This window comes from Coturnix japonica, chromosome 5 (assembly GCF_001577835.2).
Source record: "Coturnix japonica isolate 7356 chromosome 5, Coturnix japonica 2.1, whole genome shotgun sequence".
Classification (NCBI taxonomy): Eukaryota; Metazoa; Chordata; class Aves; order Galliformes; family Phasianidae; genus Coturnix; species Coturnix japonica.
The window spans coordinates 27,376,799-27,395,827 of record NC_029520.1 but is presented as its reverse complement, the minus strand read 5'-3'; the positions used below and the strand labels follow the sequence as shown (position 1 = coordinate 27,395,827).

Sequence of the window (19,029 nt, the reverse complement as noted above, 5' to 3'; positions counted from 1 at the left end):
CAGAAATCCAAACATACACAGACACAGAGGACCAAGGTACAGGAAAGGGAATGATTTTGCCAAGCTGTAATGAAGGAAGCAGAAGCAAAGCACAGCAGCAGTTAATGCTTTAGGAGCTCTGTTCCTCTAACAGTCTCATAAATGCCAGACCCGTTTATGAGGTGCTGCACACACTATAAGTGAGCAAGTGTGTAACTCACGTAATCTCTATGTGAAATTTCTGAAGAAATATGAAGACACTTTACTCTGTGGGATGTAGCTGCTTTTTCTAAGTGATTTACCTAAGGGGTAGAACAGGTGACTGGCACTGAATAGCCCTTCAGTACAGAACACTACTGTCTCACATCAATGTTTCTTAAAATTTTATACTGCTAAACATTCAAGTGGCAAGAAATATCTGATTGCCATACAAGCATTAGTACACACTGCAATGGCTAAATCCTCTTTTCAGATTGTACTCACCATGTTTATACTAGTTACCTCCTACATCAATAACGGCATTACCCGAGTTCTGTACAATATTCATTGTGTTTATGCCTTTCGAATGGTCTCTCAAATAATCTAAGCGCTGCTTTTAAACAGATTTCAAAACTCACATGACCCCATTTGTAACTACAGTGGTTTGCCTGCTGTTCCTTGCCTACAATACTCTTCCAGGGTGAGAAGCACAATGTTAAATTAAACAGTATCTGCAGCTAAATATGTAAAATGAATTAAGAATAGCAAAGTCTCAAACTGTTGCAATAACACTGCAAAATGTATAAATTTTGGCTTATTCCACCATTCAACATACATAAGGTTAAAGTAGGAAAATTGAAAAAATAACAAAATTCAATGGTTTTGTTGAAGAACAGACAGAATTGCTATCATTAAACTAAAATGGAATACTTAGATGTGGTTGTTAAAAAGTCATGGCTGAAGTGTACTTGGAAGTGTGTATGCCAGAAAACATCAAACATAGTGAGCATTAAGCAATGCTGCTACAAGATGCAACTATTCCTATTTCAGGAATGCATCCCTATTCAAACTGTATTCTCTTAAATCCAGTTGAATGTACAACTCTCCAGATAAGCTTTATTGCCATCTGCACGGGACAAGAGTCAATTCAAAATGAGAGAACCATTTTTCTCTTTGATACTGATAAAACTTCAGAAAGGAAAGTGAAGTCCAGACATCTGATAAAGGCAAATATTGATCATTAAGATATTTTTACAAAGGACAAGCGTTGTTGGTGGTGATCTCCTCACCAAAATTCAGAAATGAACAACGTTGTAGTCTATAAATGGAGTTACTCATTCAGGCACTTGGAGGACACAAGCACAAAACTTTTGAAGGCAATAGCACTTCAGAAGCAGATTTTTGCTGCTTATTAAGTGTGATGCTTAGTGGTCTGGACACTAAAGAAAAGTCATCTTCAAACCTGGAATGTGCGTTTCTACCTCCAAAGTCTTTTTTTCTGAGTCTTCTTCCCACTCTCCCAACTTTTAACATAAACATTTATTTGATTTTGATCCTTGTTTTGCAGTAGGCTATAAACACATACATGACATTTTATGGTCATATTAGTGTTCATGCTAACCACTTTTCAAACAGGACAGTGGAAGTGGATTGATGAATGCACCATAGAAACAAGAGGGCTGCATTGGTTCTTTTCACTGGAGCAGTAATAAAGATATTATCCCATATTTGAAACAAAATAAGATCAAAATGCAAAGGACAGTCTTCTGGAATGCAAGTACAATAACAATTCTACTTTTTCAGCTATTTGGAACTGGCCTTGTTCTGAAGAAGCAAAACAAAAATGTTTTGTACTAGAAGAGGATTCAAACAAAATCTTACGCATCAATTAAAACTGCAAGCAAAAACCTCCCTAAATGATAGAAAAGTAAGAACTGTGATACATACAGCAAAAAAGGACACAAAATAGTAAACCGCTGGTCAAGAAAGCTAATGGGAAAGCAAACTTGCTATTGCGAACTGAAAGCATAGACTTGATTGACAGCTGAGAATAAGAAGAGGCAAAGAAAAAAGAAATACGTTATTTCTTCACATAAGTTTTTATGATTTACATTTAGAAGCACAGAATCGTACGGTTGGAAGGGACCCTCTTAAGACCATCTAGTTCACTTATATGAAGAAAAATATAAGAACTGGAGAAGAAAAAAACTGATATGTTATATGAACAACACTGGAGACAGAAAGCATGTTTCTGTGACATCTTAGGGACTGCTTAGGGCTCATTCAAGATCATGCTGTTTCTGTTCAGAGAAGCAACATCAAGCAGGATACACAAATCTAAAGAGAACATTCATCTTATGTAAGCTAAGGCCCATATTGAATCAAGACATAAAAATTAACGTCAAACAGTTTGTGCCTAAGCTCTAATGTACATTTCTAACCCGTGCTAACAAAATCCAAGCGGGATGTGTAAGACACAAAAAATCTCCAGGAACATTGTACTTGGTTAAAACAAAAATCATACTACTTGTATTACTGGCTGTGACCAAGACTGTTATTTGTTTGAAGGAAAATCTTAAGAAATCCCCAAATGTCCTGGAAATATTATGCAGTTTGAGAAGTAGATAATGTAAATAAAGGCAGAGTGAATAAATTTTATTTCCAAAGAGATATAAGAGGAGGAGATTCCTGCTGCCCCTCATCTTAGCTACAGAAATGGGAATTATTTGTGTAGTATATTGAACATCATTAAAAGAATAAATGCTTTTATTGAAAAGAATTACGAAAACTTAACCAATGTGACCGAGATCCCTTGTATTTGCTCCTGGTTTTTCTCCATCTTTTATTCCCTGTCTTTTCAGGGCAGTACGGGAAAAGGAATATCTTGGCAAACTGGTGGCTCTATGTTCTCTGCCATCTAAAAATGATACTAACTGCTTGTCTCACACACGTACCTGTCACTAAAAACAATTACCTGTTTAAAAGCATTAGTATGAGAGGAGGAGAAAATTTTGTTTCAGAAAACATTTGTTAAAGGATATTGACTGGTAAAAAAAGTCAAATACTCTCCTTGAATTCCTTCCTTTGAAATTCCTTACTTGGTGCTTTGAGAATCCTGTACCCTGCAAAACTGTCCTGCTACCACCTTTCAGTCTTATTTTGGTACAGACTCACATCCTGGCACTTTGACTGATCAATCAGCCACAGAAGCGTTAGATGTCAGAGTTACGTTCTGCCTAACTGGTGTTAAGTCTCTTTCCACTTCTTGCTCATTTCAGTTCAACTGTCATTTTAAGCTGCAGTCAATCACATGAGCTAAAAATACAGAAGTGATGTATAAAACTCTTGTCCTCAAGCACTCTATAAATTATTCCCTAACCCTTGACATACAATAACAAGACTGACATTTTAAAACAAGTTTCCTTTCTATTTGCAGCTTTTTCTTTTAAATGAAATTTCAACTGACTCCGTATTTCTCTTCCCTGACCCAGCAATGGCCAATTCCAACAACAGCCCAATTTTCAAACTACTGCACACATGGAATCTATTTTTCTTGAATGGTGAAAATGTCAAAGTGATTTTGTGAATTTTAAAACAATTGTTTTGTTGCTCAAATATGACCAAATAACATCAGTAAGTTAAACACTTTGCAGTTGTGAAATATTACATCAATATTATGTGTGCTGCCCTTATTTTTCTTTGGACACGTAGGTATTATGATTCCATTATAATTAATTTCTATAGCACTTCCACATAAGACACGATAAGCCTATTTCACTGTAATCTACCGGTTCAAAAAGTAGTTTCATGCGTTACTTATTAAAGACTATTGAAGCTGTTCTGAATGGGGAATTACCTAAGACTTTACAGATTTCTCTGGTGTGCTTTGTTCTAAAATAATAAACTTCCCTACACAGACAAAGAAATTTATTTTTATAAAATCTTTGTGAGGTTGAGGGATAATTTTAATATACACACACAAAACTGAGACATAGAGACATCTAGACTAAATTTAACTTGACATGCCTACAGCTGGATTTATTTCAGAATGCAAAGCCCCTGAGCTGCTATTTATTTCAACTGCATTTGGAGTGCTCAGTGTACGTAAAAATCCTTCAGTACATGTTTCATGAAGGGCACAGAGAAAATGAGTAACTCTAAAAATGATTTAAGAAGGTTTTCCAGCATAAAACTCAAATTTTGCATGAATACAGAGACAGAGAATGCCATAAAATCTTCCTCAGTACCCACTCAGGACTTTCTGGTACAGCAACATGCTTTCTCTTCCAGCAGCCAACTGCATCACCTGAACTGAAAGGAGGAGAATTGCACTCCTCATTCACCCCATCTGCTGCAACTGGGAAGCACAACTCAGTTTAAATGTCGAGGTATTGTCAGTATCTAAAAATGTGTTGATGGGGAAGGGACGTCTGTTTGGCACTTCAGTTTTCCACTGTGTTTCTTTCTGAGGCCTATGGACCTTGACTCTTTTGATCCAAGGTCCTTGGGATTTAAAAACACACAATTTCACTGAATTTCAAAGGATTTCAAATCCGACTTGTAATTTCTAAAAAAGCATAAGACCTATGTTTGATGCTTACAGTCCAGCTTCCTGAAGCTGACTACTGAGGTAATGTCCTTTCCACTTCTGACAGAAAAAAATGAACATGTGAACATCAACAATAAAATTAAAACAATGATATGCTTTAAAAGCCATCAGACAATGAATTTTTGGGTCTGGAGTCCACAAGTAAGGCATCAACCATTTTCTTCTTTTCTTAAAGCATCTTTAATATTAAATTTCAGCTTCCCCATAGGTGTTCAAAAGCAATTTTGTTTGGACATTTTACTTATCATTCTACAATGAATGGTTGAGCAACATTTTTAATTCTATGAGCTGGAGCAAAGTATTCCTTTTCCCACATGACTCTACACTAATAAAAATATTCTTGGCACAGACATGGTTTAAGGCTGCAAAACTGCTGTCTTTCATGGCTTTCAAGGAAAATGAAAACATTATCAACATGTGATGCTGAATTTAATGACAAGATTTTTAAAATTTGCATCACAAAATCTTTGTATGCAATTATATACATATCCAGCACCTGCAAATGGGAAGTGCTTTTCAGGAAATCCCTTTTTAAATTTCAGTGAGTAGCCATTTAACATCACATGTGATAAAGAACTGAAATCTGCCTTACAGAGAAAGCACATTTCCTATGGTTATGTACAATAACATGTTGGCTTTTTGCACAAACTAATTCATGTTAATGATGTTGCTTAAGTTTCCCATTTTTATTTGAGCTAGGACCATCAAATTTGAAGGGCTTTCAGCATAAGAAGAGCCAATAAAAAAGGGTGATAAAAATCTTACATATGGTGTTCGTCATAGTCTCCGATGTATACAGTCATCAGACAATATCTCAGACTTTTACATCTTCAAATATAAAAAAGAATACTGTTCTTTTAGATTAAGATTCAAACTAAGGAGACGTGAGGAAAACAAAGCTTCAGACTGTGAATTTATCTTCTAATCAGCAGATTGCCAGTACAGCAACCTCAGTGAAGAGCCATTTCTGCTTGTCTACTGAAGTAGAAACACCCACTATACTCCTCTGAGAAGAATACTTAAAATGAAATCAGAATCCTCGTGGATGACTAACTTGATTTCAGAGAGTTCATAAGCCACAGGAAGGAGATGGGAACAGAGCAAATGCTGCACCGAGAACTGTCAAACACAAGTTAGTAATTCTTTTTGAAAGCAATCAGAAATATGAAATCACTGGGAACAGGATCTGCATTTAGGATTTTGCTTTGAGCATCGAAGGCTCAGTGGGATAAGATTCCTTTAGCGCTGTCTCAAATTTGGCAGTCCAGATTGCAAGGTCCAGCACCACACATCAGCAGCCTCTCCCCTGCCACTGTGTGCCTGGCACATCAGGCTGAGAACAGAACATTTATTTGGCTGGGCTTCCAGCAGCACTGAATCTTGGAAAATGGTAAAAGAAAAAAGGATATGACAACACTGAATAACGACACCCCTTCCCTCCAGCTCTCACATGAGAAGCCACATGTTAATTAGGCTTAGCAAAAATCTGTTTCCAAGTTACAAGACTGTATTTAAAAAATGGAAAATATGGGAATAATGTTGGGAGCACTTATAGGAATCCGCCAACATTTAAGCTACACATTTCTGACAGCATTGTACATATACAAATCGATTTCCACGTGTTAAAAACATGGTGTCCACTGGAGACAGCATATAGATTGGATCACACTTACAGCATTCACATCAGTGAATCTTCCCAAAGTCTAAGCAGCAGTGTAATAGGAGCTATGATTCACTTTGACTTGATCATCTAGGCTAATTTTCCAGAAATTTTCTTACTGAAGCTTACTCCAAAGAGCTGGAGTTGTTGGGATATGAATCAAGAGAGCAGCTGCAATGAGAGCTACTACTAGTCTAAGGGAGCAAATGAATGACTAGCTTCTGAAACAACCATTTAAGTGGTATAATAGAAAGAAATGGTAAACATTCTATGCTGGTGAGCACCCCGTGCCTGCATTGTTTTAAAAAATATGGAATTCATTGCGCTCTGATTTGACCAAACTTGGCTGCACATCTTTGCCATAAGGTGGGATGGAAGAAGAAGAAAGAGAAAAATTTAAGATTTAAATATAAACACCTGTCTTATACTTAAGAAAAAAATCCAACAAAAAAACAAAAACCCAAAAGAACTTCAGAGTGGAGAAGGATGGAATTATTTATGAATTACTTGATTTTCATAATAAAGAGATGTATAGAACTTTATCTGGAATATATCTGTGATTTTATTATTCAGTTTCTTAGTGCCTATACTTCCTAACTGACAGCTGAACTTTATGTATTCTCCCTTTGACAAATGCAGAGTGAGTAAGCATTTTACCAGAATAAAAGTAAACCAAAAAAATTCAGCATTTGATAGGTTGAGTAGGTAAGTTTTAAAGCAGTATCTTTAATAGGAAATATATCTGTCAAAAGCACAGTTTTTACTACTTTTCTGAATGTTAAACAGTTCTAAAGGAACCTATTGCTTGGAGTGAATTTAGAAGTACAAAACAGAGCAAATGCAAGTCTTCCATACAAGGGGTATTTTTTCCCACAAAAATCTCAAGGTAAGTACTACGCACAGTGAAGCTGAAAGATTAAGTAAAACTCTGCCACTATTTTGAATGTAGAAATTACTGATAGTTCTAAGCTAATATGCAGTATAGTGGATGAACAAATATATTGCACTACAGGAGTTGAGCTTTTAAAGGAGCAGGCTTTTAAATTAAATTTTAAAAATGAATTCTACTGTAAGTATCTAAGACAGCATTAATTTAAGATACTCGTTTATACCTTTATAGAGATAATAGCTGTAATGTATTTTCCTTCCTGATGTAATGTGAAGTTTTCCTACACCTTCACAGCTGAGCTGTCACAGATGCATTTCTTTATATGACATCCAGTTCTATTAGCAAGAATGATTCTCTGTTCAGGTATAGCAGAAAGATTGCTACGTAAGATATTTGTGCATAAAAAGGATGAAGAAAGGAGCAGTACAGCTGTTTTCAGTGGACAAGAATATTAGATCACCAGCTTTTCTACAAGTTTTGCATTTTAATGTTCCCTGAGGAAACCAGGTTTCTCTGAATCTCAGAATTCTACTTCATTTGTTTTTTCTTAAGCCCAGAGGAAAGCACCACTATCAGCACAGCAAAATGAACAGAAAAAAATGCAATTTAAAAAATACCATACACCAAATAGAAAGCTTTCAAATCCTGTTTGTGTCTAAAAGAGAAATACTTACAAATTCTAATCTTATTTAAAAGCTCAACATTCCATTAGCAACTGCAAAAATATAATACAGAAAAAGAGGACTGGATTGTAGCAGTGTAATTGCACAAAACCCCAAAGGATTAGCGTATCCTTATTGGCTCTGCTACGTTCATTTTTGAGCTGCAGATTTCACAGAGACATAAGGAAATAGTTTCTCTCCATGACAGTTTTCTTCTTTTCAAGCTGAATATCTCATCAAAGAGCACTACTGCGAACTCTGTGGAGTTCAAAAGCAATGGGGTAGGCAACCCCAATTTAATGAAGCAGTTGATCTTCAATGCATTAGTATTTTTATGTCATGGTTAGAATCCAATTTTCTCTCTGCTGGGTTTCTGCTTGAAAGCAGAGAACTATCGAATTGGTTATATTTACTTCACTCTGTCTCCCCTTCTCCCCTACACAAGGTATAGTCTTAATTGCTGAAGAACAACCTGTGTTTATGTCATGAGAGCGATATTACGTTAGAGAAAATAAAGGCACAGCTCCACTCTTTGGAGTCGTAATTTTCCACACCCTGAAACACTTGCTTAAATTATGTCACCCTTTGACTGTAGTTGCTACATGAAATGACAAAACCACTGATTTTCTGATAAAAATTCAGTGTGTATTGCAATAATAATAATAACAACAAAAACAACATCAGTGGATATAAAGAAAAGTTTTAAAAACAGAAAGCAAACAGAAAGAAATTGCTGTGCATTGCTATCTTTGTAAATTCACATGCCAGAATAAATTGACTAAAAAACTGTATTAATCATTCAGCAATCCAGGGAGAATTACCACTGAAATACGAGTAAGAAAACCAATTCAAAAGAAAGGACTAAGAACTATACAAGTCGTAACATTCTTAAACCAGCACAAAGAAGCTGGCATACAACCTCCATGTCAGAGAGCCAGAAAAGCCTTCTGGAAGTGCTGGATGCAGAATTTACAGATAAACAGCTAACTGGAAGTGCTGCCTTATCACACACACCTTATGGTTGCACTTGAATCTGACTTCCAAAAGTTGTCCCCTCTGCCCTTCAGATAAAAACGGTATCTCTGTCAAACCAATTGTGCAGTGCAGTGTATAAGTATTTTCTGTAAATATTGACATAGATATTTAAAATCCTCAACCTGAAAACGAATTCTAGATTCTATGATAGAGGTAAATGCCTGAAAATCAGAAGTGCAGTTCCCAGTCTTGTAGCACTGCCTCCTTTAAAGGGGATCCTAATTAGAAAGGAGGAATAGATTCCCATCTGTTTTTAGTTGCAATGAACAAGATCTGGTTATTTACAGGGTTGTGCAGCACATACTGTACAGAATACTTTGATCAAGAGCACCTAAGAATCTTCCTGCAGTCTTTGCATGGACTCCTGAAGCTGTGAACTCAACAGATAAACTAAGTATTGCAGGAAACAGAATCTCCTCTTCTCTGAATACTTTGAGTTCTTAATTCCTTGTACTGGTGCCCCTGTTCTTGTATTATCATGTAATGTTCAGAAGTCTCTATTGTTTAACAAAGATAAATATACAATCAAATCCCATTAATCATTATGCAGCTAATACACATACCAAAACTAGTTTTCTGGAAATAATTTACTTGTTGGAGAGAAAAATAACAAAAACTTGCAGATCTTTTGTAACATGAGGCATTCAATAAGCCTAAATGAAACAGATCATGTTCCCTTCGCAAATCAGGGTTTTTTTTTTAGTTTTTTTGTTTTTTGTTTTTTTTTTTTAAGAGTAAAAGGGGATAGCTCCTCAATAGCACTTCACTGCCACTATACTTTCAACCAGCAGATCAATAGGTTTCCTTCATCAAGCTTTTAGCCAAACACACAGCACATGCAGAAGCCAGAGGAGAGGGAGAGAAAGAGAGAGATTGATGCTGGTAATAAAAAGTCTGAGATACAAATAAACATAAAAAAATGGGGCTGCTGCATAATACTACCTATGTGTAATTTCATTAACTAGGAGCCTACAGACCTTCTTTGATTGGTTTTTTACATTTTTTATGAACAGTATTTTTAAGAGGAAGCTGAACTCGATGTACATCTAGAAATGTAAGTAACACTGATCTGATCTAATTCATTTCTTAAGCAAACTACTGATATTTAAATAAACCTACTGTGTTTTGTAACAACTGGATAAGGAGTAAATTAGAGATAAGTAATACACATATTACACTGTACAACTGCTAATTTGGCACTGTTCCTAATTAATACTTCCACTTTTAGAAGGATCATTTAAGTACTACTGGTAACACAAAAATTACAAGTGTGAAGCTAACGGGTTTTCAGGAAAAGAGGGAAAAACTACTGCATCTTGTGAACTTCAAAGGGAATATGAATTTAAATTATACTGTTATACCATTTTAGAACATTAAAGCTCTACTTCTCTTGCAGCATCAGAATCTCTTTAAAGACATTCACTTTGCTTTAATTAACTAAAATCAGAGACAACTTCTCAGTCTATTTAAATGGAACTGTTAAGGTTCCTACTGAGAATAGGGAGGTGGCTAGTACAACTATTCTATAATGTCTACAGCTCAGCAAAGTGTGGAAAAGTAAGCATACATTTTTAAAAAACCTTTCTGCCCATTCCTTTCAAATTAACATCAGTTGATCACATCCACACTTTTACTAGTGTAAACTGGTGACAGTAGAAAGGAAGCAGTAAGAAAAGATGCTTCTCTAATGACCAGACTCTGAGATGAAAAATGGCCTATACAAGAATACTTCAGTGAAGAAAATTAGGGAGCAAATTCTACCTCAAATTCTTCACAATGCAGAATGCACTGATCCCAGCTTCATCTTATGATGGAAGATCTTTTATTTCTTCAAATAAAGATCTTGTAAGTAACAGCATAACAGATTCCCTGATAGTAAAACTCACTTTTCTTTTTGGCTACCACAGTTCTAGAATTGCCAGTGCATCCAATTCCAGAGCTTTTCTCAAAAAACAGAACTACAAGTAGATTTCTTAAGATGAATCTACGATGTCCCTTTCAGAAAAAAAAAACCCACAGATTTTCTTGCCTTCTTATACCTCCAAATAGCTGTAACTGTAAGAGATCTTCAGTTTCAACAAACTTGTTTTTATGGATCTGTGATTGGCTCAAACAGACTATTCCAAAATGCATAGGGTGTTATTTTGCCACCAAAGAAGAATGTATTCATGTTTTCTTGCACCTTCAGTTTAAAAGAAGGCAGCTGATGTCTCGCTCATATGTTTCATAAGCATAAACTGATCAGCTGGAAACTTTTTAACTGCATCACAAGATCTGCCACACAGCCAGATTATCTGTTTTTTAGATACTCATATCTTCCCTCTGAATAGAACATAAAGAATGAATTGCTTGTCATTCTCACCGTGCCACCTTCATACTTCAGCCAACAGACTCCATACTGCAAATGACAGAAGACTTGCTGTGTGAACAGCGTTCAGTAAGTTTTCAAACACCTTCTATTCCGGTTCCCTTTTTCAGTTGAGGCAGAATCCTCAATTCCAAGATGACAAATCAGTCATACAGCCTGGTAGCTTTGGAGAAGGCAAAATAGCTTTTGGAATCTGATCAAGCAGGACAGATATACATACTGACCAGCACTAAAGAAAACATGTTGGCTTGGATTTCAGAGTGGTGCCTTCAGAACGGAAAAGGACAAACAGCTTTGAATTTGCAGGCAAAGCAAGAATACAGTTTCTCTGGAAGTGACACACTTCCAGTATAATCTCAGAGTACGCTGACCACGTCTTGCAGCAGAGAACTATCAGAGGGGGAATCTTCAGAAACAAAGCAACATCGAGCTTTTTAAAAAATTTATACTGACCATTCAGAAGAATGACTGGTCACATGGAGCTCGTAGTTGCCTCATATCTGTATGCACTAAATTTCATTTCTTGCTCCCTGCCTTGTTACATCCAAATGGCACTAAAATATTCCACACCACTGTTCTGATGTTAATTGTGATCAAAAAGCAAGGCGTTCATAGATAATGATAACGAGGCTCAAATTTCTGAATACGTACCAGATGCTTTTAAGAACTGATACCTGAGCATCTTTAAAACAAGTTGTCTGCTGTTGAAGCCGGACTGCAATTATTTGTCTATAACAGAAAAACTGTTAAGCATCTTTCTTCTTACAACTTTTAATATTTTGTCTGGTCAGTCACTGAAACTAGAAAACAACTTTTTAGTAATAAGGATAATAATTGCTAGCAGTTATTATTTGAGCAGCCAAATCTGTAAAGAATAAATCAGATGTATATCAGCAAGGTATTGCTTACACACAGCTCATCCTGATTTGGTTGTACTCCTGATTAGGAGTAGGTGAGCTCCTTTTTGCAGGATACTCATCAACAGAACATTAATATCAGGTCTAGAACTTGTCCAACAGTATAAGATAGGGTGAACAGTACTCTTTTTAGGAGTAAAGTATCTAAGTATCTTTAGGACAAGTATCTTGTCAACTTTAATGACTTCTTCTTTCAGAATTGCTTTAATATCACCGAAAACCTCAAGTCCACCTCTTTGACATTCATCCACTATTCACTTATAAGTTGAAGCCTAATCCTTACATAGTTGGTCACAGCACTAATTCAACAATATTTTATAAATTCTGACTTTATCCTATGATTCATATCTTCCCCCCAGTCTTAAATTTATATAGATTTTCATCCTAATTACAATTAAATGCATTTTTCTTTTAAAATCTTGCTAAGTTGCTACTGTGCCTTTTATTATAGAAGGCTGTAGTGAAGTTGATATGGAAGTGTTTAGAAGAAGGCCGTGGATAAAGACAGAGTTTTTGGAAACAACATTAACTTCAGATGCTCCTAGGCAACCTACATTTAGACAACTAACTATAATATAACTAATTTCTACAGAGCCCCTCCACTTTCATTGCTTCTTGCAGTCTGGACATCTGTTACTCTACTATGAAAGCATTCTCATTTTAATGTAAGAGATAATTAAGGATGCTTTAATTATATAATTTGTTTGTATGCTAAGCATTAGTTGCCTGTCTTGACTGTATATCACAGTGGTCCCGGACTGGCACAGTGATTTTAAAACCACGCTGAACATGGCTGCAGGTTGATCATGCAATTTCTGCCCCCGCAAGCTGATTGTTCCCCATTTGTGCACAGTGCAATGCAAAAAAAGAAAAAGCTAAATAAAACCAAAGAAGTGTGATGGCAGAGCAGGTCAACTGTGTGAGAGAACACGTGCAAAGTATACCTCAGAAACACTATAGGTGGATGAGCACGAAGGGAGCCGAGCCTGGTTGTGCAGTGGGGAAAAGAAAACATTGTTAAAAAAGAAATGGTGACACAGTCAGGGTCTAAGAAGGTTTTCTGTGTAGGTGGTTCCAGCACTGAAATGGTGGCAGAGGGTTCATTAAGTTTCTGTGACCAGCTATTTCAGAAATTCCAAATTTATGCATTTTAAGGTGGAAGCTTCTTCAAAAGAAAAATAAAATATTTTCGATGTATGAAATAATTAAGCCTATGGGTGAATCTGAATTGTCAATTCTCCCTCCTCTATCTATTTCATAATGTGAAGAGAAAGCTATCCTTTGGACAGTAAGGTATTCTAAAATGAAGCTTTACCAGCCTCTTCCATTTGACGCTATTGGTTTTATTCCAACTCTGCAAAGGAAAAATGTGAAAATACATTAGAGGCCTTTTTCTTCCCTGTATTCCTCTATGTTTTAGTTGCTAAATTGCAATGTTAAATGATTCACTGTCAGACAGAGGTCAGCAGAAATCTGCAGATTGTCTCTAAGCAATATAAACAGTTGTGACTCTTGAGGGACAGCGCACTCTGTCAAAAGCTTTCAACACAGACACAAGTTAAGTAGCAAGACTGCAGTTTTACCGATTGCTTTGAGAATGCCTTGCTTACACAGCATACTCATTCTTCAATACCAGTAAGTCACTTCTAGATCAGAAATAAACTTTAAAAAGTATCCAATTAATTATAGATTTCTTCAACTTAAGTAAGTCCAAATATTTTCTCTTTGGTTGAAAATATTTCATGTTGAAATTACAGAGTACTTTGGATTTTTCTTTTTCCTTAATTTTTGTTAGATTCATGATCAGATTACAAGTGGCTCTAAAAACTAAAACCAGCTTCATAAATGAAACTTAAAAAGACATGGTTCATACAAACACATTAAAAATCTCCTCTTGATTTTTTTAAAGGTAAAAAAAAATTAATTATCAGAAGACCCTAAAAACCTTTCTTTGTCTTCAGCAGAACTGTTTGCATGGCACATTAGGCACATTTACAGTAAAATAACCCAGCAAGAATTTTCACCAAAATTGCTGACTTGAGTATCACGATGGACTGAGCAAATAAAATAACATTCATAAAAAGTCACCCACAAACATCCTTCAGTCTCAAATGTTAATCCTATAATTCTTCACTGAAATGTAAAATTCCTTTCCAGTACTTTGTACATCTTTCATTTGCTCTGACTGGACTGTATTACTAACAAAATGAGTGACTTCATGGCATCTTAAGAGTCTGTACACAATCAGAGCTCTCTTCATATGATTTTACTTATTTTTTAATTAGAATATGGTACAGTGAGATGGTTTTCAGGACTAAGTCACAACTAAAAAATTAATCAAAAAAACCCCAAACAAACCCCAAAACAGAAGAAAAAAGACAACTCCTTTCAAACAAATACAAAGCCTATTTCTAGACAGACAGCACTGAGTGCCTTCTAGGAAATTTAAGGTATGCTTTTGCTTAGAAGAGGGGCTCCGCTATTCACCTAAGATTTTTAGAAGATTCCCTACGCAAGATTCTCATCAGTAATGTCCACTCATAGATCCCGTGTTTTGTATTGCAATAGAGTGGTAAAAGAAAATTCTTCAGCCTCAGTTTTGAAGGTGAGGATTCAAAGAATGCAGTAACAGGAAGAATAACACAGCACCATTTTAAAAAAAAAAAATTATTATTACTATTTTTAACTATCAGCAACTAAATAAAAGAAAGCAGCAATGATATGAGCTTTAGAATTATTATTTTTTGTAATTTGGAAGAATTTGGCTTATATATCTATTCTTCATGTTAATTTACAAGGGGCATGAGAAGCACTTTCATATATCTTTTATCTTCTTTTGGACATTTACCTTAAGGAGACTGCTATTTATCTGTGATCTAATTAATCATAATTTCGTTATTATCTATCTAAATCTTAACATTTAATTTAGGTCTTACTCCTCTTAGTATTTGATCACTTCAAATCATTCCTTTCTTTCTTGGTTCATAGTTCCAGTTTAATAGAGGTGAACTGTAATTTGAGCAGCAAACATCCAAGCTAAGGGGGACAGAATTTATGCCAGTCATAGAAATTCCCCCGCTGTGATAATTACTTTTAAAAGAGCTGTGCTCATGTACACCAACTGAGAACCTGGTTCAAAGGCTGCAAGAACAATCTGTTAATTGTCTGAAGGCCTTGACTCAGATCTTTAATAATTGAATATTTTGACCTGGAACAAAAGCCCCATAAATGCAATTCTTCATCACGATCAAAGAAGGCAGGTACTTAAAGTAAGTCAGAACAAAACAGGAGATTGCAGATTTTGTGAGACACAGTTCTGGAAAATGATGATCCAGGTTTCATTAAAGAACATCTACAGACAGATTTTGGCTTCTGCTATGAATTCTGAGAGCATTTTTCATGATCCAAAACAGAATCTTTGATTTGGAATGATGATAGTTTAGAGTCTACATTTAGACATACTTCTTTTCCTGATTGGATTTCCATAATATATTTCTACAGAATTAGAATCCGTATTTAAAATATGAGGGCTATCCTGAAAATAATGCCTCCTATTTTACTACTCCTACTGCTACATTAATTTGAACGGGTTTAAAAAAATGCCAATAGCTCCAAATGATAGAAAACTAACTTTTCTAAACAATGTTCAGCTTCAAACATGGGCCTCTGGGAGGTTCAAAGGTTTAACTGGAATATCTGAAGGTTCGATAAGTGAAGAACTCAAAAGGAAATTGAAAATGACACTTCAGGTAGCCTTTATGCTAATATTTATGTACTACAGTTGACACTGGCTGTTCTACAAAGTTATAAGCCCTCAAACCCTCAAAACTGCTTAATTAATTCAAATTTTCACACACGATTTCAGTACAACATTATTTTAAATACCTGGTTGTACTTCTGGTTTAATCTGGGATATTTCTACATATTTCCAATAACATATGCTTTTAATGTGGGAAAATTCTTTGCAATTCATTCTGAAACAAAGGTTCCACCTTAACAGCATATAGTAATGTGCAATAGCATTTAATTTTCATCTATGCCGCTGGCCATCAGATACTACATGTTCCCCCTCCCTCACAATTTAATACATATCCTACATTGTAGGGGGACCCCTTTGCAACAACAGTATGAAATACATGAAAAATATTCATCATTATGAATTATTAACAGATCTCTCATTTTCTTTCCAACTGTCCACTGCTTATTAAGGACTTCTTTATTACTGACCAGTCATTTGTATACTGCCTTTTAAGATGTTGACTTATGTAAAATACCCATTGAACGACACGAATCACAGTGGCAGTGAAAAAGCAATAGATTTTAATTCTATATTAATATACTTGCAATGTGTCCCATTTAAATTTTAAGAATCTTAAAGGGCATAAGCAGAATGTATGGAATATATCTTAGCTCATCATCTGACTTCCTTAATAACACTATGTGGGGTAAGGCTACATAATAACAGATAAAATGGCACAAAGGAACAAGACAATTTCATGTCAGTTAGTTCTCTTAATAACCATAGTTAACGTGGTCATAGTTTCTCATTTGAAACCTTTCTCAATGTGACATTCAATGGGATAAAGTGTGATTATAACAACATTTTTATAGTATATCATCTCATGGCATTTTTTTCCCCCTACCTTAACATTTATTCACTAGTAGTAAAACTCAGATTTAAGAATGAGACTTGCTCTGTTATTATTAACACTAAGAAAATAACACTAAGATTACTAAAGAACTGTCAATGAAAAGACATACTGCTTTCACAAAATGTATTTGTGGAATGCTGCAATATATTAGCAGCTTGGTTTCCCTGTATTTGAAATGCAAGCAATTATTAGCCCAGGGATTTCAGTCTGACAATAAGCAGAAGCCAACTTTGCATCTGACACAAACCTGGTATGCAAAGTCATCCAAAAGGGATAGAAATTACCAAATTATTATCACTGTCAAAATCATCTCTCACTGTATAGCCATAGTGTGTTATGCATTAGAATGGTAATGCTGAGAATAACAACAGTCATAGCGAATGGAAGACACAAACAGGACACAAATCTCAAGAAACTTCTAAGATTGTCACTGGATGGATGTGTAAAGGGATAAGTGGTTTTTGACATCTTTTACATCTGTTATACTCATATCTGTCCCTTTTTTTCTGATTTTTGTAACACATCAAGTCATGTGGCTTAAACTATTTCTTCTGTAAAATTAATTGCTGAAAGGCTGATCTTCATTTGCAAGGTGAAACACGTGTTTACGGGGTACTTACTGCCTTCACTGTTATGTTGAATTTGACTCAGGTTTTTAAAGATTCTTTGAAAAATAGTTAACTTTCCAGGGGTGTCATGACTGATAAGAGATCCTGATTCTTTTTCACATTATTTCATTTATTAAAGAAGAAATGCAAAAAGTAAGATATATGAAACATTAGTTCTTGTATTACAGAGTCTCGTAATAAAACAACCAAAGTTCCGTAGACTGCATTTAACCAAATATTAATACATTTTGTAGGATGATGTAAGGACCCCAAAAAGATCAAAGGCAAAGAGGGAGGCAAATAAGATCACATATGCTTTTGGTTTTCCTTAGTGCATCTAAGGCTATCAATCACAGGCAAAAGATACCATTCTCCTATAAACCAAGAGCATCTATTTTATTTGTTACTAAGCTTAATATTTGGGAAACATTAATTTCAGTTTTGGAAAGGGATGTTTTTAGCTGGTGTTAAAGTCAAGCAGTCTGATTAGCACTCATCAAAACGCAGTGGTCTATTCTTTTAAGCAAACCCTTTCAATTAAGTCAGGTTTATCCGACACATTGAACATGAAGTCCCAGCTAGAAAAGAAAGAAAACACAAAGGGAGAAAGAGAGAGAAAAGAAAAAGATGGGCATGAGAGGACAAACCAATCAGATTTAGTGACACCAGCCAGCGGAAGTTTTAAACAAAACAACAGATCACCGAATGAAATCGTACATTTGCTCGCAGAGAGCATCCTTTGACACTGCCTTCTAGGTGATCCCTGAGCTCCACCAGCTTTCGATGGAACTACATGTAAACATCAGAAAATGAATTGAAAAAGAAACCTGTTCTTTGGTCATGGGTTTTTTTCTTTTTTTCTTTTTTTTCTTTCTTTTTTTCTTTCCTTTTCTTTCTTGTTTTAAAACCATAGGATAACACATTTCTCACTGCCTCTGGCAAAATATTTCAAGACATCAAAATGATTTCAACAACACAGACATACAAGCTCAATAAACTTCAAAATTGGGAATAGGATATTTTTAGTTCATGAGCATGGCTCTTTTCTCAGCACAAAAATAAACACTGAAAAAAAAATCAAGGGACTGATTATTCTAAACCAATTGGATCTTCGCTACACTGATTGTTTGCCTGTTTATTGTTAAGGCAGTGTTCAAGAATGTATTCTCAAAGGGACCTATGTTCACGTTTTGGATTCCCAGTTGGGATATCCAATTATACGGATATTTATGTAAGATTTTGTGTCTAAATACATACTTTGGGCAGTAAAATTAAACCATGAGCAGTCAGGTACAGAAATAAGAATCCTGAACTAGGTATCAATGAACATTCATAAATTACGAGGTGAATCCGACCCCTTGTAAATTACATTGTGTAAGTTACAATGTGTATGCATACTATGCATGTAGAAGTGTATGTTATGACCCATTAAGATGAACAGGTCGCAGTAAGTACATACACAAATAGCACAGAAACTCTCACTGTCTTATCTTTTCCCCTGTATGCATTCAGTGGTACTGAACGCCCGCAACTGAAACAGTGCCTCATTCACATAGAGGGCTCTACTCATTTACACTGTAACGAAAACTTCTTCCCAAAACACAAGATGAAAAGATAAAGCCTCACAGTCAGTGAGGAATGCTACAGATGCCACTAGGTATGACTTGTATA

At 35.5% G+C, this 19,029-nt stretch overlaps 1 protein-coding gene across 27 annotated transcripts in view; it reads right to left on the bottom strand.

The window, feature by feature from the left end:
- Window positions 1-19,029, bottom strand: part of GPHN (gephyrin) — a 242,589-nt gene that overhangs the window by 49,790 nt on the left and 173,770 nt on the right. For 17 of the 27 annotated variants that reach the window (XM_015864840.1, XM_015864845.2, XM_015864844.1 and 14 more), the window contains one exon: window positions 13,043-13,084. The exons of the other annotated variants lie outside the window; for them this stretch is intronic. In XM_015864840.1, coding sequence (XP_015720326.1) covers window positions 13,043-13,084 — 42 coding nt within the window. The remainder of the gene's footprint in view (window positions 1-13,042; window positions 13,085-19,029) is intronic. 27 annotated transcript variants of the gene reach the window in all.